The sequence below is a fragment of the Cyprinus carpio genome, chromosome A19, assembly GCF_018340385.1.
Source record: "Cyprinus carpio isolate SPL01 chromosome A19, ASM1834038v1, whole genome shotgun sequence".
Taxonomy (NCBI): Eukaryota; Metazoa; Chordata; class Actinopteri; order Cypriniformes; family Cyprinidae; genus Cyprinus; species Cyprinus carpio.
The window spans coordinates 9,859,170-9,886,027 of NC_056590.1; the positions used below are offsets into that span (position 1 = coordinate 9,859,170).

The following is a 26,858-nucleotide window of genomic DNA, read 5'->3' on the forward strand; positions in this document are numbered from 1 at the left end:
AAACTGCTACAGAAAACACTGGCCAAGTATTTGAATGTTGAGCAGCAAGCTCATTGGCTGCTAATGCAACAGAAACCAATCAGCTGTGCCATGTAGATGATGTGATTACTAGCAGATTGGATTAAGTGCCTATCAGTCCGCTCCATTTAGAGTTTCATGACAGAACTTTGTATTTTATAAAATACCTCTGTTGCACAGTTTAATTCAGTTCAAGACCATGTATGTGTATCAGTTGTGTACTGCAGTATGTTGCATTATAGATACATTGTATTTGTTGTATTTTTTTGCCTGTTTATCTGTGAAATAAGAAATACTGAAATTCAATCTGTTTTCTGATATCAAAATATTAGGTTTAATATTCTTGTGTTTTAACTTCACTTAAACTGCCTGTTTCTGCTTTTAAAGGAATCTGAGCCAAGTGAACCTGGTTACTGGAAAGTAGAGGATCCTTCTGGAGAAAACTCTGCTAGTCTGGGAAATTGGGATAGTGGTTTGATAATTCTTGCAAAAAGCAGAAAAATTCATCTGTGAAAAGAAATACACATATACCTTGACTGATGATACAGTATCGAAATGAGGTAACGCTGTAAACACACAGATTGAAGTTCATCATACTAATGATTTTTCAATAATGATCTTTCATTCAGGATCTTTAAGATATATTTTTCAAAGCAGCTTCACTTCAACGATGAAAATATCAATGATGTAAACTTTATCAATTTTGAGACAAAATGAAATTTTGCTGTAAAGCAGCTCTAAAAAGACTCGGCCTGTGTGCTGACAGGTGCTGTAACTGGCGAAGACAAACTGAAAGTGGAAGTAAACATTCCCAAGTATATGTGGACAGCATTTTGTAAAACAGTAATTCCTTGGTCTCAAATTTAAATACAGTAAAACTGGCAATTCCTTGGTCTCCTTAGCTTATTGGGCTAAAAATAAAGATGAAATAGGTGAAAAAGGTAAAACCCTTCAGCAATTACAGGAATTCCTCATGGATAAAAAAAGAGCGGGAGTGCAGCTGCTTAACAAAGACTGTTATAATGACAAGCTGCTGTTAGTGACCGGAAGTCAGGTACCAGAACCCGGAGACCCAAGATGATGATGATTCATGTGAGCTGACAGTTAACTGCTTGAACTTTCCCTTTAACTGCTGCAAATGATCCCTAAAGCCATACACAGCTCAGCATTTTACATTACATCAGGATGGGTTAGGGTTAGGGTTAGGGTTAGTCCAATGTAACAGCTGATAAAAACAAAGCAATCCACACAAATTTCCTTATCCATAAAATTGCTTTCTCCAGTGAAAAAGTTGTCTTGTCTGAATCAGGACAGAAGACCAAACATTGTTAACAAACATAAACAGTTCTAAACAAATATGCTGATGGATTTTGATGTGAGAGGACAACAGGGGATGGACTTTTTTTCATTTGAGGAAACATTATACGGAATCAAATGGATTATGGACTCTTATTTGGCCAAAAGTGACAGTTTAAAGTTAAAACACCTTAATGATTAATGGGTTTCTTACAAACACACAGCTTTTCACTTCACAAGAGGTTAATTGGTGGACTAAAGTTGTGGATTACTTGTGCATTATTGTGATGTTTTTAATCAGCCTTTTAGACTTTCATTCTGACGGCACCGAGCTTTTAAGAGCATCCAACATTCCCCAAATTTACTATAACATTTTAATTTTATTTTCTTGCCAAAAAAAAAAAAGTATTTAGTCATAATACTTCATTGGCTGTCATTGAAAACAGGTATTTTTGTCACCATAATGGTGTAGTTAAGACATCTAGTTGTACTGTAGGGTGTGACTGCTAATCAGCCAAACCACATACATCTGCTGTATTAAAAAGGGTTTTTGCTCATCAGAAAGCAAGCTCTTGAAATGATTTCCACAATAGGTTTTCATTTGGCAGACACTTTCTCAGTAAAGCAACAAGAAATCATGAAATGAACATGCTACATAAGTGGTGATCTATGCAATCTACCAATATTTTTGTCATTTCACAGGTCAAAGAGTGTGAAAGAAAACTTAACACTCAAATTATGTGTGATATCTATGACTCAGTTCAAAGAATTAGATTCTAGCAAATGCTTTTTACAAGTGTGCAGTGCAGTGCAGTTTCTGTTGCAAATGTTGGAGTATCAGAAACATCTCATGTGTGTACAATTGTATAAGCAAGTTATTAAAAACATTTTTAAAAATGGAAATAAAAATGGTGGTAAAACTGGCAACCAATTACAGGACCCAATACATACAATTTCCCTTACACGCATGTAAAATGTAAAATAAAGTCTCGATGCTGAATATTTTTGTAATTTCACAGGTCAGAGGGTCTGAAAGAAAATTTAACACTCAAATTATGTGTGATAGGCCTACCCTTTTTTTTATTGTGATCTCGTTAAATACAAATTCAGTCCTATTAAAAATGTTTTATTAGCGTACATGGCTCCCATTTGATATCTACTGTAGGCTATGGAAGCGCTGAATTTAAAAAATCAAAAATCATAAAGGTAATTGTGACTTTTTGTCTCACATTTCTGACTTTTTTTCTCTCAATTCTGATGAATAAAGTTAGAACTGCCAAGATATAAACTCACAATTGTGACTTTTTTCTCAGAATTGCGAGTTTAAATCTCGAAATTGTGACTTTTTGTGACTTTTCAGCCTACAAATATACTGGGAAAGGAAACTTCAAAAGACCAAAAATAAAATGGATGATTGAGTCTGAGGTGATGTTTTTCATACTTGTTTGTTTCTTCAGTGATTGAGTGATTTTTATTATGGCTGTAGAGACAGCTTTATAATGCCTGTTATAATGTACAATAATCTATTGACATCTTTTTATGCAAATGCTCTATTGGCTGTTTTAAGAAGACATATAATATAACAAATCAATTGGTAATTTTGAGTTCCACAGAAGAACATTCTTTAATTTAATTTAAAACAGGTTTAAAACAACATAAGAGGGAGTAAATGACAAATTTTTTAACAAAATATGCCAATAATTATTAAGGTTCAACTTAGAGTGTTTTAGTAACTGTTTCTCTGAATTTTATACATCTGTAGCTTGATCCTCCTGTTGCTGAGATGACTGTTCTGACATATGCAAATCAGGCCATCAGTGAAGACTACCAGAATAACAACTATAATGTGAATCGTGGACACTTGTTTCCCTGCCGTCACGCAGCTGATGTTGTCACTGCCGAATCTACATTCACACTGACCAACGCAGTGCCACAGAAGAAGAGCTTTAATGAATACAGTTGGAGTAGCATGGAAGATGAGACCAAAAATATCATGAATACTTGCAAAAATAACAATAATGAAGTTTTAGCCCATGTGCTCACCGGAGCAATACCTGGAGACAGTAAACTGAAACAAAAAGTGAACATTCCCTCTTACATGTGGATGGCATTTTGCTGCTACAATAGTATGGAAAAGAAATGGGTCTCCCAAGCTTATTGGGGCGAAAACATTGAAGAAGACAGTAAAAACAAGACTATTGATAAAAAGAGCCTGCAGGAAATACAAGAATTTCTTGGTAAAGCATGGGTGAAAAATGTACAGCTGTTTAAGAAAGACTGCACATAAATATGAATGAATGAACACTGAATAATCATTTATTCTGCTTGTATGATTAGAGGTTCAATAAAAATGCTTTTTTTGAGCTCCTCCAGAATCCCAACTTGACTTTTTCCAATCATCCTGCTTTGACTGTACTTCATATCTCTCCCACTTTAGCAAATCATGTATTTTCTCTAATAAAGCTTGTGCAAATGATCACGTTCCAGAGTCATCTAACTGAATGAAGGGAAAGAGGAGTAGTGGGGTGTAGTATTGTCAGTGAACAGGTCCAGAAAATCGTTGCATTATCTTAGGAGTTCTCCTAAACTCACATAATCATTTTAGCTCTAGTCTGGAACAGTCCAAAAATGCCAAAGGTTTGGCATTTGTCCTTACAATTTACTCAGTCATGCACATACTTTTGAAAGGCTCTCACTGAAAATCAGGTGTTTTTTGTCTCCATAATGGTGTAATCACAATATCTACCAGTAGGGGAGGGCTGGACCATGCTAACCAGCCAAACCCTGATCTTGTCTACAGTCATCACCAAAAGTTTTGGTAGTGACATAAATTTTGTGTTTTACAAATACTGAAGCAGCAAACTTTGCAGATTATTTTTCCACATGTTTCTATGGTATACTGAAAAACAATGATAAGCATATCATAAGTTTTAAAGGGTTTTATTGGCAAGTCAATATTTACAGTGTTGACCCTTGTTCTTCATAACCTCTGCAATTCACTCTGGCATGCTGGATATTAGCTTCTGGGCCAAATCCTGACTGATGGTGATCCATTCTTGCCTTATTTATTTCTCAGAGCTGATCACAATTTGTGGGTTTCTGTTGTCCACTCGCCTTTTGTGGACTGACCACAGGATCCAAGATTTCAATGAAATGATCTTCGAGCTACTTCATCACTCTTTCTTTGTGACATGGTGCTCCACCATGCTGAAAAATGCACGGATCATCACCAAATTGCTCATGAATCGTTGAAAGAAGTCACTCTTGCAGGATGTTTTGATACCATTCTTTATTCATGGCAGTGTTTTTGGGCAGAATTATGAAACAGCCCACTCCCTTGGATGAAAAGCAACCCCACACATGGTCTCAGGATGCTTCACTGTTAGCACAACACAGGACTCATGGTAGCGTTCACCTTTTCTTCTCTGAAGAATCGATTTTCCAGATCGACTTTCCGAATCCCAAACAGTCGGAAGGGAACTTCATCAGAGAAAATAACTTTGCACCAGTCTTCTGCTGTCCAATCCTTGTACTTCCTGCAGAATTTTCTTGGAAAGAAGTAGCTTCTTTGCTGTTCTTCTTAACACCAGGCCGTTGTCCAAAAGTCTTGTGCAGATGCTCTCACACCAACCTGCTGCCGTTCCTGAGCAAGCTCTGCACTGCTGGTTGACACGCTTCTTCCCTCCATCAGTCTGGTCTTATAGTCTAATTAGTATGATAGTGATTTTACCTGTCTAGTACTCTTTCACACTTTCACATGTGCTGCTGATACGTTTAGTGAATTAATGTTAGCTGGTCATTTTGTGTCAGGATAAAAAAAAAGTGAAATTTTATTTATTTTATTTTTTTATTTTTTGTGTGTGAAAAGTAAATTTTTTGGCCAGTGAAGCTTTTAGCAAGTTTTTAAAATGCATCTGATCACTCTACACAATCATCTAGAAACAATGTGAATGAACACCACAACAGGTTAAGCAGCAAACTTTGCAAAACACATAATTTATGTCACTGCCAAAACTTTTGGCCACAACTGTATTACATGAATCTCCTGTATTGAAAATGTTTTAGCTTGCCTTTAGGCTATTTTTTAACCTTTCTGGTCTCCACAGATGTCAGAACATCAATTAGCAGATGCTGTCTTAGTAAAGTGACTTACAAGAAATTAATGTACGCTGCAAGTGGTTAAAAAAAACACAACTGTATTTAGGCCTCAAGCAATGAGAAGAGTGCCAAGGTGTGAGATAAAAGAATGCTATAGCAATGTACGGATATATATATATACATTTTTATTTAGTCTGACTTGAGTTCAAAGAATTAAATGTGTGTGTATCATTGTTTCTGCTGCAAAAATCTATGTGTGCAGAGAAGCCCATTTAAGTCCACAACTTAAACAAATTCAGCAAAACTAGTGACTAGTTGTTGTTTTTTAACTTGAAAGCATCCTTATATCCTGAAGGATTTGTTCTCACAGAATAACTGTAACAAAATAATCTGTCAGAAATATATGAACAATATAGACTTTGCTGTTTGATACAAGACCCATTTTTTCTCAGCTTACATGATTGAGTCAGTTGATGTTTCTTTTATTGTTTCTTTCCTTCTAGTGGTCTCAAAAACTTGTGTTCTGCACCTTGAAATTTTATGTGCTGAAATCTGTCAGGCTGAAGACTGCTACTAAAACACACAAAAAGTTTATCCTGGTCACATATTTCATCTCTGTTATGCGGCTGACATTGTATGTCAGAAAATATTAAATCTACATTCACTTTCTCCAAACCTCTTGTGTTCAAGAGGTTAATAAAATACAGATAATAAAATACTAATGGTAATACTAATGGTAATGGTTTTACCATTAGTATTTAATTAATTAAATTAAATATCAATTTCAGAATAGCTCATTTTTTATCCTTTGTCAAATTGGATTTCTAATCATAGGTAAGGGAAAAGTCTCTCTAAGTTTCTCTGTATGACTAAGGTTCTTTGCGTCACTCTTGTTTTTGCTGTGTGTTCTGGGGATCATGTGTGTGTATCGCTAAAATAATAATTAATTGCAGATAATTTTAACTTGATATCAATTCTACTTCTGTTGTTTTATTGTTTTAATTATAAGATTGTATAATTTGAATTACTGACCAAAGAGCAGCACATGAGTAAAATATATTTCATAGACATATACAGCAAATATGTCAACTATAATGCAACTATAAACATTCCAAAGCATTCCATCTTTTTCTATAACAACTACTAACAATGCAAATATGTTTTATACATATGTTGTATAAGATTCAAACACTAATAAACACAACTTTCTGTAAATTGTTGCTTGCTTCAAAGCAAATGTTTAACATGTTAAACTACACTTTGTTTATTATTAAATATTCGCAGCTCAGTCTTGTCAGCTAACCTCTCTGTGGATGGCTGGATGGTTTTACTTCTTCGGAACAGATAAACACAGCTGGTCAAACAACCAAGATGTCTGTGCTTCAAAACCATATGACCTGGTCATCAAAACCAGCAAAGTTCAATTAATATTAAATGTGTACATGTCAGTATTATAAAGAGCCTTATTGATGAACAAAACTATTCTTCTAAAACTAAGCATCATCTTTATTTCTGAGAGCATTATGCCTTCTTTGCTTTTTCTCTAGGATTTTCTGGTCTCTAAAATTAAAGGTACACACTGGATTGGTTTGGGTGAATAACCAATCTCTCAAAGAAACTGGAGTACAGTAAGAACTATCTGTCATAAATCTACTCTTAATCGGTGTGATGACAAGCATCTCAATTTCCAGAAGAAGATTTTGAAAAATAAGCTATTGAACCAATGGCTAATTAGACTAGATTTGCATTTCCTGGAGAATTTACCAGCATTTTTTTTTATTATTATTATATTTATTTATTTTTCTTACACAAATATTATTGCATGTGCACTAAGTCTGACTCCTTTCTACTTCTAAAGGTTCTGGACATAGATGCAATCTAAGAAAAGTCAACTTGATTACTGCAGATATGAGAATCTGTCTGAGAGAACTGTGCTAGTCTGGGAGCAGAGCTGGGTAGATTACTTGTGAATTGTAATCAGTTACTGATTACAGATTACATGACAAAATTTGTAGTCAGTAATATAATCTCTTAGATTACACATTTTTGGTAACGTAATCTGATTACTTTTGGATTACATTTGGATTACATTTGTGCTTACCTTTATTTGATATCACATATATTGAATTAGCCTAATATTTTGACAGATACAAAGAAAAATATATTCCAAAAAATATATTTAATTCACCAACAAGAGCCACAATAGCTTCTTTTTCAAGTGCAATGCATGGACAGTTAATATTTACAAAATACTAACACTAATGTACCTTGCTGTTAGTGTTTGCTAGTAACACTGAATAAAACAAAATCACATTTTAGGATTTTAAAGCATATTTACTTAGAATTAAGTAAATTTAGAAAACAGCTACATTACAAAAACCAATATTGAAAAACATGAAATTCACAACAATATCCCTGCTAGGTCAAATATTTAATCTAAAAAAACACTAGAAGTGTATATGAATGTATCAATGAAAAACAACAATCAATAGCTACATTGCAAACATGAATTTTGAAAAAGACTAAATTCACACAGCGATGACATTTCTATCCATCTCAAAACATTTTAAGTGCATAGTAACAATGAGGAAATGACAAACTATAACAACATTACAAAAATGAATATTAAAGAACACAGATAAAAATGATTTTGTAGTAAAGTACTACATAAATATCTATCTATCTATCTATCTATCTATCTATCTATTCTATTTGCTTACAGATTTTATTTAATTCAATACTTTAAGTTTTACTTAAAATGTATGTGTGCAAACCTTGCAAAAGAGAGAAAAATTAAGTGAATCTTACTTATTGTTTTTTTTCAGTGCATTAAATTACTGTTATTTAACTTTTTTTAGTGAACATGAAACTCGCAACAATAACATTGCTAATATATATATATATATATATATATATATATATATATATATATATATATATATATATATATTAAAGATCATTTCTAGGTCAAATGTTTCATCTCAATACACTTTAAGTGCATAAGGTAGTAATAATGAAGGAAAATCAACATTACAAAAAATATATTAAAGAACATGAAATTCCCAGCAATAACTTTGCTAAATCAAAGATTTCTGTGGACAGCAAATTAATCCGTGGTAGGCAGTGACATTTTTCCCCGTGTCTTTCTTTAAAAATGAAATCATGTCTGTACATCCAGTGATTAAAGACTGCGTTCCCCTCCATTTTCCATTATCTTGTTGCTGATTTCTTTGGAGCGCGATTCTGACACCCCTCTTTGCCGGAAAAACTCGAAGAATCATGAACGTATATAAGCGGCAGGTTTATTAGGAAAAAATTTTAAAAAAAGAAAACTTAGGAGAATCAATGAATTGTGAACAACTTATTACCACTGTTTAAATAATATGTAATCATGTAATCCATAAAAAAGTAACTGTAGTCCGATTACGAGTATTTTAAAAAGTAGTTTACTCTAATTACAAGTACTTGAGTTTTGGAATCTGATTACGTAATCCAGATTACATGTAATCCTTTACTACCCAGCTCTGTCTGGGAGATAGTGATGGCAATTTAAATACTTGGTCGGATAATTCTATCAAGAAGCAGAAGTTGTTTATCTGTGGGAAAATAAATAAATAATTTTCCTCAACTGGTGACAATGACTGATTCAGGAACGTTTTCTTGGCATGTTTCCATTTGCTTTAAATGTTTTTTATTAGCTTGAAGTACAGTAAAACATAAGGACAAAGATACGATTTTGTGTATGTTCCATAAAACCTGCATCAATTAAATTAGTTTATTATGACAATTATGTTTAAGCTGCAATGCTTTTCTTCATCATTGTTTTTTCAAATCCTAAGGTCATAAACCTTAGTTACAAAGAACGCAACTTTTCACTATGCCATTTTCATTCTGGAACTAATATATAGTACATAATAATGCTACCATGAGTTAACGTTATCTGTTAACCTGAATTAAATGATTTTCAGTTCAGTGTGACAGTGCTCTCTTGATTAAAGAACTGCTTGGGCTGATACTGTCGATTCAGATTCGTTTTGTGAACCAAACAGATTCATTAAGATGATTTCATGAAAAGAACGAAAACAATAGGTAATCGGCACACCAAGCAAGTTTACAATCCAAGATCCATTGAGAAACAAAATCTTTTACTGAAGATTTTCATATAAAGTGACAATAAAGGAAAAAATACATATAAATTATATCATATTCACCCATCACCATTGTCCAAATAAGTTTTAAGTATCAACTATTAATACCAGCACACTTCAGATCAAACTCTGCTCCAATACATCTGCCTGTTATATTCAATTATCACCTGTTAAATATTGAATAAAATATCAATGGTATACTGTTTTATACCATGGTCTGTCTGAATACTCAATTCTGATTGGCTGGCAGGTGTACATTGAAACAGTTTAACTACCGTTCTATATTAATGCACTGCTTTCATTAAAGCACACAAAGAGAGAGAGAGATCAGAGATTGTGCTGCGCACACACAGAAACATTCAGGAGCACAGAATATTTTTGTCAGTGCTTGACTTTTATTAATAAAATAGCTTTTATTTCTTATATACAAACCCGATTCCAAAAAGCTTGGGACACTGTACAAATTGTGAATAAAAACAGAATGCAATGATGTGGAAGTTTCAAATTTTAATATTCTATTCAGAATACAACATAGATGACATATCAAATGTTTAAACTGAGAAAATTTATAATTTTAAGGGAAAAATAAGTTGATTTTAAATTTCATGGCATCAACACATCTCAAAAAAGTTGGGACAAGGCCATATTTACCACTGTGTAGCATCTCCTCTTCTTTTTATAACAATCTGCAAACGTCTGGGGACTGAGGAGACAAGTTGCTCAAGTTTAGGGATAGGAATGTTGTCCCATTCTTGTCTAATACAGGCTTCTAGTTGCTCAACTGTCTTGGGTCTTCTTTGTCGTATCTTCCTCTTTATGATGCGCCAAATGTTTTCTATGGGTGAAAGATCTGGACTGCAGACTGGCCATTTCAGTACCCGGATCCTTCTTCTACGCAGCCATGATGTTGTAATTAATGCAGTATGTGATCTGGCATTGTCATGTTGCAAAATGCAAGGTCTTCCCTGAAAGAGACGACATCTGGATGGGAGCATATGTACTTGGATATACCTTTCAGCATTGATGGTGCCTTTCCAGATGTGTAAGCTGCCCATGCCACATGCAATCATGCAACCCCATACCATCAGAGATGCAGGCTTCTGAACTGAGGGCTGATAACATCTTGGGTTGTCCTTGTCCTCTTTAGTCCGGATGACATGGCGTCCCAGTTTTCCAAAAAGAACTTCAAATTTTGATCCGTCTGACCACAGAACAGTTTTCCACTTTGCCACAGTCCATTTTAAATGAGCCTTGGCCCAGAGAAAACGCCTTCGCTTCTGGATCATGTTTAGATATGGCTTCTTTTTTGACCTATAGAGTTTTAGGCGGCAACGGCGAATGGCACAGTGGATTGTGTTCACCGACAATGTTATTTTTCTGGAAGTATTCCTGAGCCCATGTTGTGATTTCCATTACAGTAGCATTCCTGTATGTGATGCAGTGCCGTCTAAGGGCCGGAAGATCACGGGCATCCAGTATGGTTTTCCTGCCTTGACCCTTACGCACAGAGATTGTTCCAGATTCTCTGAATCTTTGGATGATATTATGCACTGTAGATGATGATAACTTCAAACTCTTTGCAATTTTTTTCTCTGAAAAACTCCTTTCTGATATTTCTCCACTATTTTTCGCCGCAGCATTGGGGGAATTGGTGATCCTTTGCCCATCTTGACTTCTGAGAGACACTGCCACTCTGAGAGGCTCTTTTTATACCCAATTATGTTGCCAATTTACCTAATAAGTTGCAAATTGGTCCTCACGCTGTTCCTTATATGTACATTTAACTTTTCCGGCCTCTTATTGCTACCTATCCCAACTTTTTTGGAATGTGTAGCTCTCATGAAATCCAAAATGAGCCAATATTTGGCATGTCAAAATGTCTCACTTTTAACATTTGATATGTTATCTATATTCTATTGTGAATTAAATATAAGTTTATGAGATTTGTAAATTATTCCATTCCTTTTTTACTCACAATTTGTACAGTGTCCCAACTTTTTTGGAATCGGGTTTGTATTTCTCAATAATAGATTCCATTTACACATTTTGGTAAAATAGCAGTATTTTCTTTGCAATATAAGTGTAAATAATAGTTAGATGCTATTTATACTTAGTGCAAATAGTGGCAGATATCTGCACCTCAGTATTATAGTACTTTAAAAAAAAAACTATGAAATAATAACATATTAAGTAAATGGATGCTCCCTTGGGACAATAAAGCCCTCCCTACACCTACCTCTAGCCCTAACCGATAAATTCTTTGTTATCAAATACCTGTGAGGCACTTTATTTCCACTTTTCGAGTATTTCCTTCATTTCAATAAAAAAAAAAGTTTTCTGATACTTGATGGGAGAAGGGAGAAGAATGAGGTGGATTGTTACGCCTCTGCAAATAAATGTGATCTTACTGCACTACTTCATCTCTGTGTCTGATTAAATTGAGCCGAATGCTAGATCTATCGAGCCATAACTGATGAAAATAATCATCAATTTTATGCTTCTGATCAAGTAATGAGCTGCAAATAATATTATTAGCTTTACCTTGTAAATGCTGGCAAATGACCATGGTATGTGCGGGATAGCGCAGGATCCGTAGCAAGCTGTACATTGAACAAATTTCTTTATCTCTAAGTCATGCATCAAAATTCTGATTAGTTTCTGATTCTGATTCTGATTAGTTAGTCCGAGATGTGTTATTCCTCGATAACAACCAGTAAAAGCTGATAACTCAGGCTCAACCGGGTAAATGAAGTCAGTGCTTGCAAGTCATGCCTGCTAGGAACAGTTTTTCTTGGTGGAAGCTTTGCTTTGTTTAGCTAATAAAATATTAAAATTAAATTAAGTATTATGTGTACAATTATTTAATTATCCATCGCAGACTCTCTCTCTCGTTTCATACCAACGCAGTTGCTGCCATCACCCTTTCAGAGGTTATTCTGCTGGATGTGCATTATCCCTTACTTATTGCACAGCCATGTTTATTCATGCTGGATTTCAGCCACCATATCTGATCTCTAATCACAGCTAACCTGTTTCCTCTTAAGTGGATTAAAGTTTTTTTTTTTTTTTTTTTACAAGAGGAATCAAATTTTGCCTGTTCAATTCAAGTTTATTTGTATAGGGCTTTTTACAATACAAATCATTGCAAAGCAACTTTACAAAAAATTAAGTTTCTACAATATTTAGTAGTAGCTTATCAGTGATGACTGTCAGTTTATGTGCATACGGCAGAAATGTTCAGAAAAATCAATAAAAGACGTAAACAAACAGACGATTAACACTATTAACAGCAATTATGCAATCAAACTTATAGCAAAATGAGGTAGTTCTGTATATTATCTCTGGGTTAGCATCATCTGAGGTCCTCTGAGGGGTTGGCATCATCTCTTCTCAGGTGTTCTGGATCCAGACTGGAGCTTGTGTAAATCCTAGTTACCATGGGATGTAGATCCCGTGGCAAAACAGAGAAACAAATAGAGACATAATTAGTGTAGCTGCTGTTCCATGGGATTTAGATTAATTGGTTTAACAGAGGTTAAAGTATAGTAATGTGCATTTGATCAGATATAACTGAAGTCCAAAATTATGAGATGCATTATTTGAATGCTTGGCCAAAGAGGTGTGTTTTTAATCTAGATTTAAACAGAGGAAGTGTGTCTGGACCCCGAACATTGTCAGGAAGGCTATTCCAGAGTTTAGGAGCCAAATGCGAAAAAACTCTACCTCCTTTAGTGGACTTTGCTATCCTAGGTACTATCAAAAGTCCAGCGTTTTGTGACCTTAGGGAGCGTGATGAGTTGTAGCGTGGTAGAAGACTAGTTAGGTACGCAGGAGCTAAACCATTAAGGGCCTTATAAGTAAGTAATAATATTTTGTAACTGATACGGAACTTAATAGGTAGCCAGTGCAGAGACTGTAAAATTGGGGTAATATGATCATATTTCTTGACCTGGTAAGGACTCTAGCCACTGCATTTTGGACTGCCTGTAGCTTGTTTATTGAGGATGCAGGACAACCACCTAGCAGTGCATTACAATAGTCCAGTCTAGAGGTCATGAACGCATGAACTAGCTTTTCTGCATCAGAAACAGGTAACATGTTTAGTAGCTTGGCAATGTTTCTAAGATGGAAGAATGCTGTTTTTGTAACATGGGAAATATGATTTTCAAAAGACAAGTTACTGTCTAATATAACCCCCAGATTTTTGACAGTAGAGGAAGTAACAGTACATCCGTCTAATTGCAAATTGTAATCTACGAGATTCTGTGTAATGTTTTTTGGTCCAATAAGTAATATCTCTGCCTGTTCTTTGGAGTTAAATGTTTATTTCTGCAAAATAAACTGTACTTCTGCCTCACTGAATAAAAAGATAATTTATGAAAACCAAGCACCAAAAGAGATTTGTTCTCCACTTCCTCCAGTTTTTTCCTTTTTTATATGTACATTCAGTTTACTTAATTAAAATAAGCTAAAGCAACATAACTGCTTAACATTTTGTCACAGCTTAATTTAATTGAATTTTGTATAGTCCACTGAAATATGCAATAATGAAGTTTACTTCATACATTTGTGTTGGTACTTAATGTCTCATTTTTACATAAACTGAGCAGTCAATTGTTAGCTCCAGGCATGTTGGATCAGGAAAGTAGATGTTGAATTTAAATGATTTTTTATAAATTCTTTAGTGAAGGGGAACACCTGTTTGTGTTTAATGTTCGGTTACATTGGAAATTTAAAAGAGTTCATGTTTTTCTGTTTACCATTGTATTGGTATTAAGAGTTTAAAGAGTTTGTTCATGTTTTTCTGTTTACCACTGTATTGGTATTAAGAGTTTAAAGAGTTTGTTCATGTTTTTCTGTTTACCACTGTATTGGTATTAAGAGTTTAAAGAGTTTGTTCATGTTTTTGTGGTTAACATTGTGTGGAAGAGTGGAATTTCTGCCTGTTAGAAGGCTACATAAATATAGTGTTCGTTGTTTTATTCAATGGCATTTTATTTGTGTTAATGTCATTAACTTCTTGTGCATTGTATTTGCATTTGCAAACCTGTGGCATGCTAGAAGTAAATTTAACTCAAGTATTGGTTTTAGAACCATTGCTCTCAATGATAACCATAAAAACTTTAGCATAACAGAACTCTTTTAAATGTACAAAATAACTGAATATTAAACACTTCTTTGAATATACTGCAATCTCTTCAATATGACAGAGCTGATATTAAAAAAAGACTAAATTCAACAACAACAAAAAAGTGCAACAAATTACCTTAAAAAAAACTGACTAAAATGTGTTCTATCACTTCTTGTATTTTCTGTCTATACAAATGACAGCCATTTCTTTATTAATACTTCTGTGGCTTCCGTGTTTCTGGCAGTCACTCAACCTGCTGTCTCAGACATATCTTTTCAGGTTAATGAAATGGATTCAGTCTATTATAATGGTTTCATGCCTCCAGCAACAACTTCAGATTGCAGTTGCACTCAGCACAGAGGTAAGATAATGCTGGCATGTTAAATAATTTATTCTGCTCAGTTACTGTACGTTGATCAGAGGTAAAATTCTGAACCTCTGAGAAGAGAACAGATATCAAAATCATGTTAGAATGATTGCATTAGCAGAAAGACCTGTGTAAAATATTTCATTCATTCATCCAACACTATAATTTAAAGATGCTAATAACAAATTTATTTTTGGTGTGTGTAGGCTATGTATTTTTTCATGCATTCTAACAAGTGTTCAAAAACAACTAGGGTGACCACCTCCAGTCAGACAAAATGTGGGACAAGTAGCATGGTAAAGTGGGACAATGTGGGACAGACGTAATAATTTTAAACTTAAGATATATTGTCTATCTAAATTACCAAGAAACATTTTTTAAACCCACCGACTAAAAGATTAAGACACTACCTGACATTGATTTTAGTTCAGTGTTTGTTTTGATTTGAGGTGTAGTACTGGGAATTTTGGATGAAAAAAAATATTTTTGAAAGTTTTTGTATTTTAAGGCATAGGCCTAGGCATATAAAAGCCAAAGGACCAGGCATTACGAAAAACTACAAAAAAATGCTCTCAGTGAATCAAATTCACCTTAAAATACATGACACAAAAACATATTAGGCCTAGCCTATTTAAGTTCAACAAAATGTAAGGCCTAGCCTATACAGTGCAAAATATTTAGGGCTTGCCTATAGAAAGTTTAACTATTTCAGTGCAAATAAGGTAAACCAAAATCTTTTTTGATAAGAATGGCTATACTTTGATATAGAATAGGGAATACTCACCAAGAGTAGGCTAGGCCTACATGTTTTTGTGGAGGCAAAATTATTGAATCCACTGTAGATGGCTTCAGCGCGTTCCTGCGCTCACTGATGGTGCGTCCAGCAATATAACCCACTGACTCATTATTCTCATTATAAACATGGTCAAAACTCAGACTTTGCTTTAGTTGCTGGTGCAACCAAAACGTAATCGCCAGAGGCAAGCCTCCGTTTCACTTACTCAGCATACATTTTCACATCTTTCTCGCGCTAATCGAAACACCATCACATTACCGCTGATTTACCTCGCAAACCGGAGCGTAAGCCTGAGCCCGGCTCGAGCCCGTGTAAAATGATATAAATTAAGCCCGAACCCGACGGGTCCTATTGGGTCCCGTCGGGTTCGGGCAAAGATCTTCAGCTCTAAAGTGCATCTTCTCTTTTTCGTGGCCACACTGGCCATGGCTGCTTAACCTGACCGAACAGCGCTCGCGCTCTCCAATTTGAGATTGTTTGACAATGTTGAGGAGGCGTTCGTATACCAGTCAACAGTTTGATTGACGTACGACTCAGCCTATCGACTAACGCTTTTATTGCTCTCCTCTGAACTATTGGACATAAGTTAACAATACGCCTATGGACGTATCCGTGTATTTATTAGGCAGGGTCGAATGAAAAAGCGGGACAGATGCTCAATTTGCGTGAGGCGGGACAAAGGGTAAAATTGCTGTACAGTACAACGTAAAGCGGGACAGGTGGTCACTCTAACAACAACAAAAAATAAAAGTATGACAAGTATCTACATTAAATGCATGTATGTATAGATGTTAATCATTATGGCTATAAACTGAATTTCTACAGTAGTTACAGATTCAGAAATATAAACAGTTGTTCAGGATCCTCTATCCCTCTTTATTTCTAACCACAGGGAATTCCATTCAAAAGCAAGAAGTCACTTCTCCTAAGTGGACAAAAGTTCTACTGATTATCCTCAGCGTCTCTCTTGTTTTTGCTCTTGGAGGTCTCTGTGTTCTGGGGATCATGTGTGAGTATAAGTACACATGTAATATTTAGGGATACTCCGATGTGTCAACCAATAATCATTATTGGTCAATAATTAAGGGATAATCCAAGGTTGGGTGTGCATTAAGTAAGGGATAATGCAAGGCTAGCTGGGCATTAAAAAAATGTAATGCACAACATGGAGGCGAAGGACCACCCGACGCAAACCAGAGTAAATTAAAATTGATTATTACAGGGCTCTGTGGAATACTTGATTCTGATTGGTCAGTCGCGACATTCCGAGGTATGTTATCCCTGGATAACAACCTGTAAAAGCTAATAACACAGGTTCATCTGGGTAACAGCAGTCGGTGCTGTACTTTTGCTTGAACAATTTTTTTCTTGGTGGAAGCTTTGCGTTTGTTTAGCTAATAAAATATTAAAACTTGATTCAAAATGGTGTTCAACTGTTTAATTATGTCATCCTGGTATCGCGGACTCGCTCTCATTTCATACAAACACAGCTGCTGCCATTTTGCTACGATTGTTTTGTACGCTGTTATGGATTATAAGAGAACTAACAAACTGGTAAGGTTTTAAAACATTTTCGTCTTAAATCTTTTATTGCCTTAATTATTTTTTGGTGAAATGTTGTGTAATACATGGTTTGCCTGCACCTTTTCCCTTAAATGTCTGTTTAGTTTGAATTTGCCGCTTGCTCGCAACTGCTGTCTTCACGGAAGCTTTGCATTCAAATATTTCAACTCAAATCAATATTCAATATCAATATAATATCAGACACAGAAATGAAATAGCGCAGTAAGATCACATTTATTTGAATTAATGAATTATAACATTTATTTTATTTATTTATCAAGCGATTAGTCGATCGTGTCTGCCAACTGCCTGTATATTGGGCCTTATCAATTTGTCCCGTACATGACCTCCCTTGTCCTGTTTATTGACTGCAATGCTGATCTAACCACTGACTGATACAACAGCAACAGTGCTGATCATGACACTTTAGAATGATTCCCTTTACCGTCTGTGTTTTGACTTCGGGAAATCAGTTTTGGCAAATGCAAACAACGTGATTATTTTTTAGTCCAACATCCAGCCATGCAAGAAAACATGCAGTCTATCTGAGATGTGATCAGTATGGGAAGTCTTTCACTTTTGTAATGTTAATTTTTTTTTTTTTTTTTTGCGCTGCGGGCTGCATGGGCTACACTTAATACGTTTGCCAGATTCTATAATGTGCAAATGGAACCAGTTTCATCTAGAGTTCTGGGTGCTAGCACCTCAATTCAGATGACTGGAAACATGCAGAGCTTGCATTAGCACCTTTCCCTCTCTAAAGTGATCATGTGCTTTGTGTCCAGTTTCAGTTCCTTTAATGAACCCTGGACTACCCTCTCCATCAGTCAAGCACTCTCACTGCAGAACCTATTAATTGTAATTATCCCTCGAGTGAACTGTCATATTGAGAGTTCCATATTAGTGCTCCATATGTTGTAACTCCCTATGGCAGTCCCATATGTGTATTTTCCTCTGCTCAGTTCCTATTAAGGACTCAGTGTTTCCCCTGGACAGAGCATTTCTTTGTCCCCAGGTACTGTGTTTGGTTGTTCTCCCCTTATGCGGAGCCCACCACAGAACCCTCCCTATGTAGTACTTCCTTCTCGTAAGTCCATAGGATGTAGCTCCACATGTCACCTCCCTTCGGGTAGGATGTGGTCTCCGTAGTGTTGCTTTCTCACTTGAGGAAGTGAACACTTTCCAACAACCAGGTTCAGCAGCCATTGAATTTTTAATAGTATTTTAAGCAGAAAAAAGGCTTCAGACTGAGATAAACTCTACTGTTATTGGAAACTCTCCCAGATGAAGCAGAAGAAGATCATACTGCCTGGGCGTTGGAAGGTTATAAGCAGGAAGGTTGCACTTATTTGTGACACGCTGGTCTTGTCAGCATTTACTCCATCATGGACTCATAATGCAGTTCAGTCAGTTGACCAACTGAAAGGGAATGTCTCGAATACGTATAGTAACTACAGTGGCCCTGTAGTGCACAACACAACGACATTAAAAAGGCAAACATAAGCTCACAACACAACAACATAAGCTCACAACACAATGGCATTAAAAAAGCAAACATAAGCTCACAACACAATGGCATTAAAAAAGCAAACATAAGCTCACAACACAACGCAACTGAAAAAGCAAACATAAGCTCACAACACAACCCAATTAAAAAAGCAAACATAAGCTTACAACACAACAACATTAAAAAAGCAAACATAAGCTCAATACACAACTCAATTAAAAAAGCAAACATAAGCTCACAGCACAACGCAATTAAAAAAGCAAACATAAGCTCACAGCACAAATACAATAAAAAAGCAAACATAAGCTCACAGCACAAATACAATAAAAAAGCAAACATAAGCGCACAACACAACACAATTAAAAAAGCAAACATAAGTTAAGAAAAAAATTAATGGAAATGCTCTCGACCACTAGGGGGCAGTATTGACAGTTAAACACTGATATTTCCTTGAGATGAAACTCTCAATGTAAGTGATTAATCTTAATATGTGTAATCGATTTTTAAATGAACTATGTGTTTTTACTAAATGTTTTGACATCCTGGTAATCCTAATGTATCGATTCATGAATCGAGCAGAAAATAAATCATTATTATTTTCAAATTGAACAGTTTGGCTCTGCTCTTGCACACAATGGACACAGTCACTTCCACACATTTTTGGAGATGATCATCACTGCAGAACATAAGATCCAGGGGGTGTGGTTGGGGGCTACTGCATTTTTCCTCAGATAGCTTACATAAATCCGGTGCTGTGCCAGAAGACATTGTTCCTTACGTAGAGCTTTCAAAATGACGAGGAGAAAATGATTTTTCAGCTTAAAAGAACTTCCCTGGATTACTGTAAATGAATTTCATCGCACGGAGAAGAGCATGGGGTTTTAGCTTATTCTCCCTTGTGTCATTCTAAACCCTTATGAATTTCTTCTGTGGGGGAAAAAATCTAAATAGCTGAGTGACACTAACATTATTTTCAAAATTTCTGTATGCCAAAGAAAAAAACAAGCCATATGGGTTTACACAGACATAAAGATGAGTATATGATGGCAGCTTTATTTTTATTTTTGGGTGAATCTTCTATTAACTCGTTAACAAGTATTGCGCAGACCGACAGAAGAGGTTTTTAAACAACATAGCGACAAAAAAATAATAAATAAATTACAATAGGCCTACATTGTGCTCGGTAATGTAGTAATGTAAATAAGGGTTTAGATCTTACCTAGTGTAGAACCGCATACTGTCGTCATTCTTGAAGTGGCGCCTGCAGACTAGTATCAGAAGTGATGTTAAAATCCTTACATCTACTACTATGAATCCACTTATTGCGAGTTTCTTCATCCAGGGGAGAAGTGTGAGAAGCCTCACAAAACGGGACACTGCAAAAGTGGGACAAACCACCCTCACAGATGTTTAAAACTTTATGGAACACTCCTTTAAATAATTATATTACTGTGGTATATTTATTTTGTATTTTTATAGCTATAAGTAAATAAATGTATTAATATTACTTTATATTAATCGTTCATTGACAAAAAATAAATAAATAAATAAATAAATAAAATAAATGGGGCTCGTAATGCACTCATGCTACGGCTGAATGCAGACCGGAACTTTTTATGCGCCCTGAGATTTCACAAGGAAATATGAAAGCTGCATGCCGTGCATAGAGTCCATTGCCCATTTCTGCAGACCAACTGCCCCCTAGTGGTCAGGAGCATTTCTGTTGTGTTGTGGCTTAATGTTGTTGTGTTGTGAGCTTATGTTTGCTTTTTTTTATTGCATTGTGTTTATGAGCTTATGTTTGCTTTTTTTATTTCGTTGTGTTGTGCAGAATGTGCACTCCTGGGTCACCGTAGGTAACCCTCGTTCCCTGACAGAGGGAATGGAGGTGTTGTGTGCCTTACGCCACAATTCTGAACTGCCACTGAGTGAGTTGAGACGCTTTCTCGACTCATCAGAACAAAACAAAAAAGTGAGCAAATGCCACACTAGCCTATTTATACCCGGGTATACGGGGCATGGCCAGCAATGCAAATTTTGCATGCCAATTTCATTGGCCTTTCCTCGATGTCAGAGCAGAGGTGTCTGGGTTCCCAAGTGCGACCCCTACTGTCTGAACTTTAACACAACATCTCCGTTCCCTCCATCAGGTAACGAGCATATGTAACCGAGATGATCTTTGCTAACTTTGTATTGGTGGGTTAAGAAGTTGCGTGACATCACTGTCTGCTGCTGATTTTGTCTTTAAACAGATTTCAGTGTTTCAGTGCAACTGTCTGTGCAGAAAACTATGCACTACGCACTATAAAAAAAGGTTTTAAATAACAGTGCATATAGAAAAAGTAAAATGTGAGAGACATCTGAACTTAATATTAACTACTTTATATTTAAAAGCCCTTGCTAGGTGTACTCTGTTTAAGCTAACTGAGACTTGTTATAAGCACTTATATATCATTGCTCTTTTGTTGTTTTTGATTGCTTCCATTGTCCTCATTTGTAAGTTGCTTTGGATAAAAGCGTCTGCTAAATGATTAAATGTTTTGTTATGTTTTTTACTTCAGCCTTCACTGCACAGACTTTGAACTGTACAACAAACTTTCATGGAAAGTTGTACTTCTTCAGCTCTAATGTACTGAACTGGTCAAGCAGTCGTGCTTTCTGTGTTTCAAAAGGAGCAGATCTGGTCACCATAACCAGCCAGACAGAACAAGTAAGATTAAGAAATTGTGAAGTAAATGATGTTGGAAATGATTTTCATGAATCCAAGCAATGTAGTTTGGCAGGTTTTGAACACAATATATAGAAACAACCTATAACTTAAAATACGGCATCATTTTTGTTCATACAGAGTAATACATCATTCAAAACTGTAAAGGGTCTGCTTTTATTTGTGCATTTTGTAAAATAAATAAAACAGGATGCGCTTTCTGTCACCTCGATCGACGTGAACTGAAAACTCAGCATAGAGGCTATACTTGCCTCATAGACATGAGAAATATATCTGTAGAAAGCTTGAAATGTCTACAAATAACCTACTCTCTGTTTATGTAATCCATATGAAAGGTGCATTTCTCTGTAAAGGAGCATCCACTGTACTGTGGAGATGTCAAGTCACCATCATTAACTTCATCTTTGCAGCCAACAATGACTCAGAAAACATTAGTTTATTGATAAATAATTAAAATATCTCCTTGCCATGTTTTCCGACACATTCATAGTCATACTTTTGCCAGTTTGTATTTGAGTAATTAAATGAACAACTTCTAGTTCACTAGAAAAAGTTTTAGTCAGGGGCAGCAAGTATATTTGCACAAAACAGAAAAATGAACAATAAACAAGTAACACACACACACACACACACACACAAACACACACACACAAACTTTCAAAGCCTCTCTACTGATTTTTTTTAGCCTTATGTATGGTTTAGTTTAACCGTATAACCACAAATGATAGATTCATTGATATATATAATTTATGTAAGCAGTAATTACATAAAAATTTTAATCTATTAGGATTTTCTGGCTTCTGAAATTGAAGAACAGCACTGGATTGGTCTCACTGATCTGAAAACTGAGGGACACTGGGTCTGGGTGAATAACCAAACTCTTACTGATACTGGAGTACAGTAAGCAATGTTTTATTATAACAGAATACAGATTGTGTTTATTAATGCACAGTAACAGAACATAAAAATAGTCAAAAATAAAAAGTTAATTTAAAGCCCTATTAAAATTGTCATTATTATTTTGACTGAAATATTTAAATCTTTGGAATATTATAATGTATATTATTATATTCTTTTAACCCTGATCACCTGTTTCTGCTGCTTAAGGTCATGGTACAAGAGAGCATCTGGGCAAAGTGAACCTGATAACTGGAGAGGAACGGACCCCTCTGGAGAACACTGTGCTGTTGTGAGATATTTTGAAGGCCATGTACACTGGTTTGATGTTTCTTGCAAACTTCAAAAGAAGTTTATTTGTGAGAAGAAATATTAATTTTCATCAGTGAGGCGTTATGAAAGAGGATTATATTATATATGCACAGGTGTCTGGATAGGATCCTCTTTTGGATAGCTTTTTTGTGTTTGTGTTCTGTCTGGTTTTCTTAAATCTAGAAGCTATAAACTGTGGCGAAACCATAAAACTATAACAGCTCTTCAAAAACAGCTATTTATATAAACATCCCACTAATATTCTATCCCACTGTAATCATTTTAATTCTCTCAAGAGCAGGGGTGTAAAGCACCTATTATTCAGCAGTCCCGGTTTATTTGGTTATAGTCAATACATAGTCAATAAATGGAGCCAATACAGCCGATAAATGAAGATTCTGACTGACCTGCAATGGCTTTAGCTAAACTAAGGCCATTATTCTTGTTAATTGTTGTAGGGGTTTTCTAATTAAATAAATCAAATGGTGGAACAGACTTCTTGCAACATGTGTCTATTTGATTGTTCAGATCAAAATGTAAACAATGTTACATTTATATTTAATAAATGAAATGCATGTCCATCTCAAAATAGCCCATTTTTAACACATTTTGTATTTATAATCATTGATCAATTGAACTTTAAATTGTATTCTGTATTATTTCCGAGGTCAAAACTTCCTCCTCACTGCATTGTTAATATTCATTAAAACCAAGCTGCAAAAGCAACTTCATCTCTACTTCCTCCAGTCCTTTCTTCTTTTATTCCCTTTGTTTTAGAGCTCCTATAATTGCAATACAAAATGTTGGAAAACACAAATACTGGAAAACAAAGAGAGTCAACTTTCTCTCTCCAAAAGTAAAACAACTCATTGTCTACAGAGGGAGTGACATCCTCACGGTTTGAAAGATCACAGGTTAACAACACAGTGGGAGTAGAGCATTAGCTGTTCTGACATGAATAAGATGATGATAATGATCCTCAACTAGAAGAAGTCCTCAAAAGAGCCCTTTTCATTTATTAAAGACCCTCTACATCATACCAGTTCTCTCTCCTCATTACAACTTCAGCAGAAATCAACTGGAGCCTCAACCAATTGCACCAGGATGCTCTTTTCCAGCAGGCAGTGCATGCAAGTATTATTTCGTTTATGTCATTAAGGTTGTGTTAACTAAAAAAAAGGAACAAGCTGTTCCTTTAAGCTGTTGATCTGCTGCATTTCAAATATTACCATAAATTGAAGTGTTCACATCTGAAACTGATTCTGTTAAGTATTCTGCAAATCAGTTAGTTAATCCAAATTTATAGCCATGATTGATTACAAATGTAATCTTTAAAAGATGAAAAAAAAAAAAAAATCTCTAGCCCTTTGGTACTGATGAACACGATGAACTTTATATGGTGCTAAAAATAAAAACTAGTTTACTCAGCTGTTACTCAAACCTAAAATGTTCTCAGAAAAACGTTCAGTATTTTCCCTGTCTGACCTCTGTTATATAATCTAAAAAGAACTGAGCAGATTATAATATCTAAAAAAGTGTCAATAACATCATACAGTACTTCTATACTGAGAGCATTTGCCATCTGGAGCTAGTTTTCAAATTTGAAAGGGAAAGCATTTTCTCAAAGAGTTGTGCATAGGCAAAAATCCTAGCCGATGTAAGAGACAATTTTAAGAAAATATCATACTTATTTTTCCACAAAAGACAATTGAATTTCACCCATTTCTATTGTCAAACTAATGTTCCAGTATAAAATATGAAAATATATGTCCATGGTTTGACAAACATTTCATGAGTTGTATATACTTTTTCACAGAGCTGTACACTGAACTCAATGAGACACCAGATACTGTAGCTCGACCTGTATCTCACTTTCTTAGATCTGGCTTTGAGGTTTTGTAACTTCCTGCATGTCTCTACTGTATGAAACTATCAGTATGAGCACAGATGCGCACAGACACAGTGGACAGTAAACAGCATCCTCAGCATCAGTACGTACTGCATATGACTTTGTGTGCAATTCAAACTTTTTTAAATATTAATTATTTTATTATTATTAATATAAAAAGACATGTAACTGTTTATTATTATTATTATTATTAATCTTGACTTTATACTGGCAGTTAAATATTCAATAAAAATACCAAGGTTATACTTTTAAATCATGCTGGAATTTATTCACCATATTAGATCTTTAGCCACTGCTAATCAACTTGATCTTCTTCCTCCATTTGCTTACTTGTATTTCCTGTCTGTAGTATCATAAATGAAATTTAATGATAGAGTAGTGATACAGTAATATAGTAGTAATACTTCTGTGGCTTCTTCTTTTTGTCCAGCAAACAGTTCAACAAAATGGATTCAATCTATGAAAATTTAGATTACATGCCTTCGACGACAGCTCCAGATTTCAGATGCTCTCTGTACAAAGGTAAGGTGTTATAGGTTTTATAATTTATAATAAAGTTCTGTTTAGATGACACCAAGATCATATTAGAGAGGATTTATTTAATGCAGAAAGAAACTTCATGCATTCTAAAACAAAATATCAAATGAAAAAAGTGACAAAATTTAATTTTAATTCTAATTATTTTTCTTTCTTTCTTTCTTTCTTTCTTTCTTTCTTTCTTTCTTTCTTTCTTTCTTTCTTTCTTTCTTTCTTTTCTTTCTTTCTTTCTTTCTTCTTTCTTTCTTTCTTTCACTCTCTCTCTCTCTCTCTCTCTCTCTCTCTCTCTCTCTCTCTCTTTCTTTCTTTCTTTCTTTCTTTCCTTTTCTACCATTATCAAACATTTGATGATAATTTGGACCATTATCAGATTTTTATTGTATTTATATTAGTTTAATTTCCCACAAATGTTGTGAGCTCTTTTAAAGGACTTGATCCTGCTAAAAAAAAATCTGTTACAAAAATTTACAAATAGTTATAGATACGTTTTCAAAAATATGTCACAGGCCACAATGGAAATTCAGAACTTATTTGTTTGGAACAATTTGTCACTTTAACACAATTTCTGACCCCAGATTTCTCCTTTGAAGAACGAGAACAAGAACGAGAGCGAGAGCGAGAAGTCACTTCTCCTAAGTGGTCTAAAGTTCTTCTGACGCTTCTCAGTTTTTCTCTTGCTTTTGCTCTCGGTGGTCTCTGTGCTCTAGGGATGCTTTGTGAGTATAACTGATACGAGATCTTTGCTCTGTTCAGGGTGCATTCAGGTAATTGCACTCTGTTCAGGGTGCACTTACTAGTGTAGAGCAGAAGCATCTTTTCAGCAGTGATGCAATTGATTTTTTTTTTTTCTCAGACAAAGCAGTTTTAAGCTACAGATTAAGCAAGCATTGTTGAACAATAAATTTTTATTAGTGATCAAACTGCACATCAGGTGTTTTTCTGGATATTACAATGAATACAAAACTAAAGGCAACACTTAATAAAGTTTAATTTGTTAACATTAGTTAATGCATTAACTAACTTGAATAATACAGCATTTATTACCCTTTGTTTATGTTATGTTAATAAGAATGTTCATGTTGCATTAACTAATGATAACAGACACAACTTCTGACGTTAAAAATGCATTAGCAAAAATTAAGATTACACATTAAGATTAATAAATGCTGTAGAACTGTTGTTTATTGTTAGTGTTATCTAATGTATGCAAACATTATTGTAAAGTGTAACTAAATTATATTTCTGTTCTGTTCTGATGCCTAAAATAAGTTCATTTTAAATATAATTATATTTTAGTAATTGTACTTAATTTATTTTCTAAACCCCATAAGCCCTCACATTTTTCATATTTAACTGCAAATAATTTAGTCTGAAGCATTAATGTACAAATAATTTTAGTCTTAGGTGTCTTGTGAAAATCATACTTTTAAGAATCTCTCTTTTGACTTGCATTGTTCAAAATGCAACAGACAGCAAATACGTCATTTCTAATAATTGCTGCTGATTGTTTTCTCTTTAATCAGATGTCAATACACGTTCCGATTTTATATC

The 26,858-nt window shown here is 34.9% G+C and overlaps 1 protein-coding gene and 1 long non-coding RNA gene across 2 annotated transcripts; both read left to right on the forward strand.

Annotated features, from left to right (window-relative positions):
- The first annotated feature begins 2,665 nt into the window (after window positions 1-2,665).
- LOC109111990 (endonuclease domain-containing 1 protein-like) lies at window positions 2,666-3,790 on the forward strand. Its single transcript, XM_019125010.2, has 2 exons — window positions 2,666-2,739; window positions 3,077-3,790. The coding sequence occupies exons 1-2, from the start codon at window positions 2,725-2,727 to the stop codon at window positions 3,599-3,601; spliced, it is 540 nt and encodes a 179-aa protein (XP_018980555.2). The 5' UTR covers window positions 2,666-2,724; the 3' UTR covers window positions 3,602-3,790.
- Window positions 3,791-17,358: 13,568 nt separating this feature from the next.
- On the forward strand, window positions 17,359-23,533 carry LOC109099750. The gene is made up of 4 exons (XR_006162681.1): window positions 17,359-17,408; window positions 21,486-21,634; window positions 22,440-22,552; window positions 22,760-23,533. It is a non-coding gene; the product is annotated as an uncharacterized LOC109099750 (long non-coding RNA).
- Window positions 23,534-26,858: the final 3,325 nt, after the last annotated feature.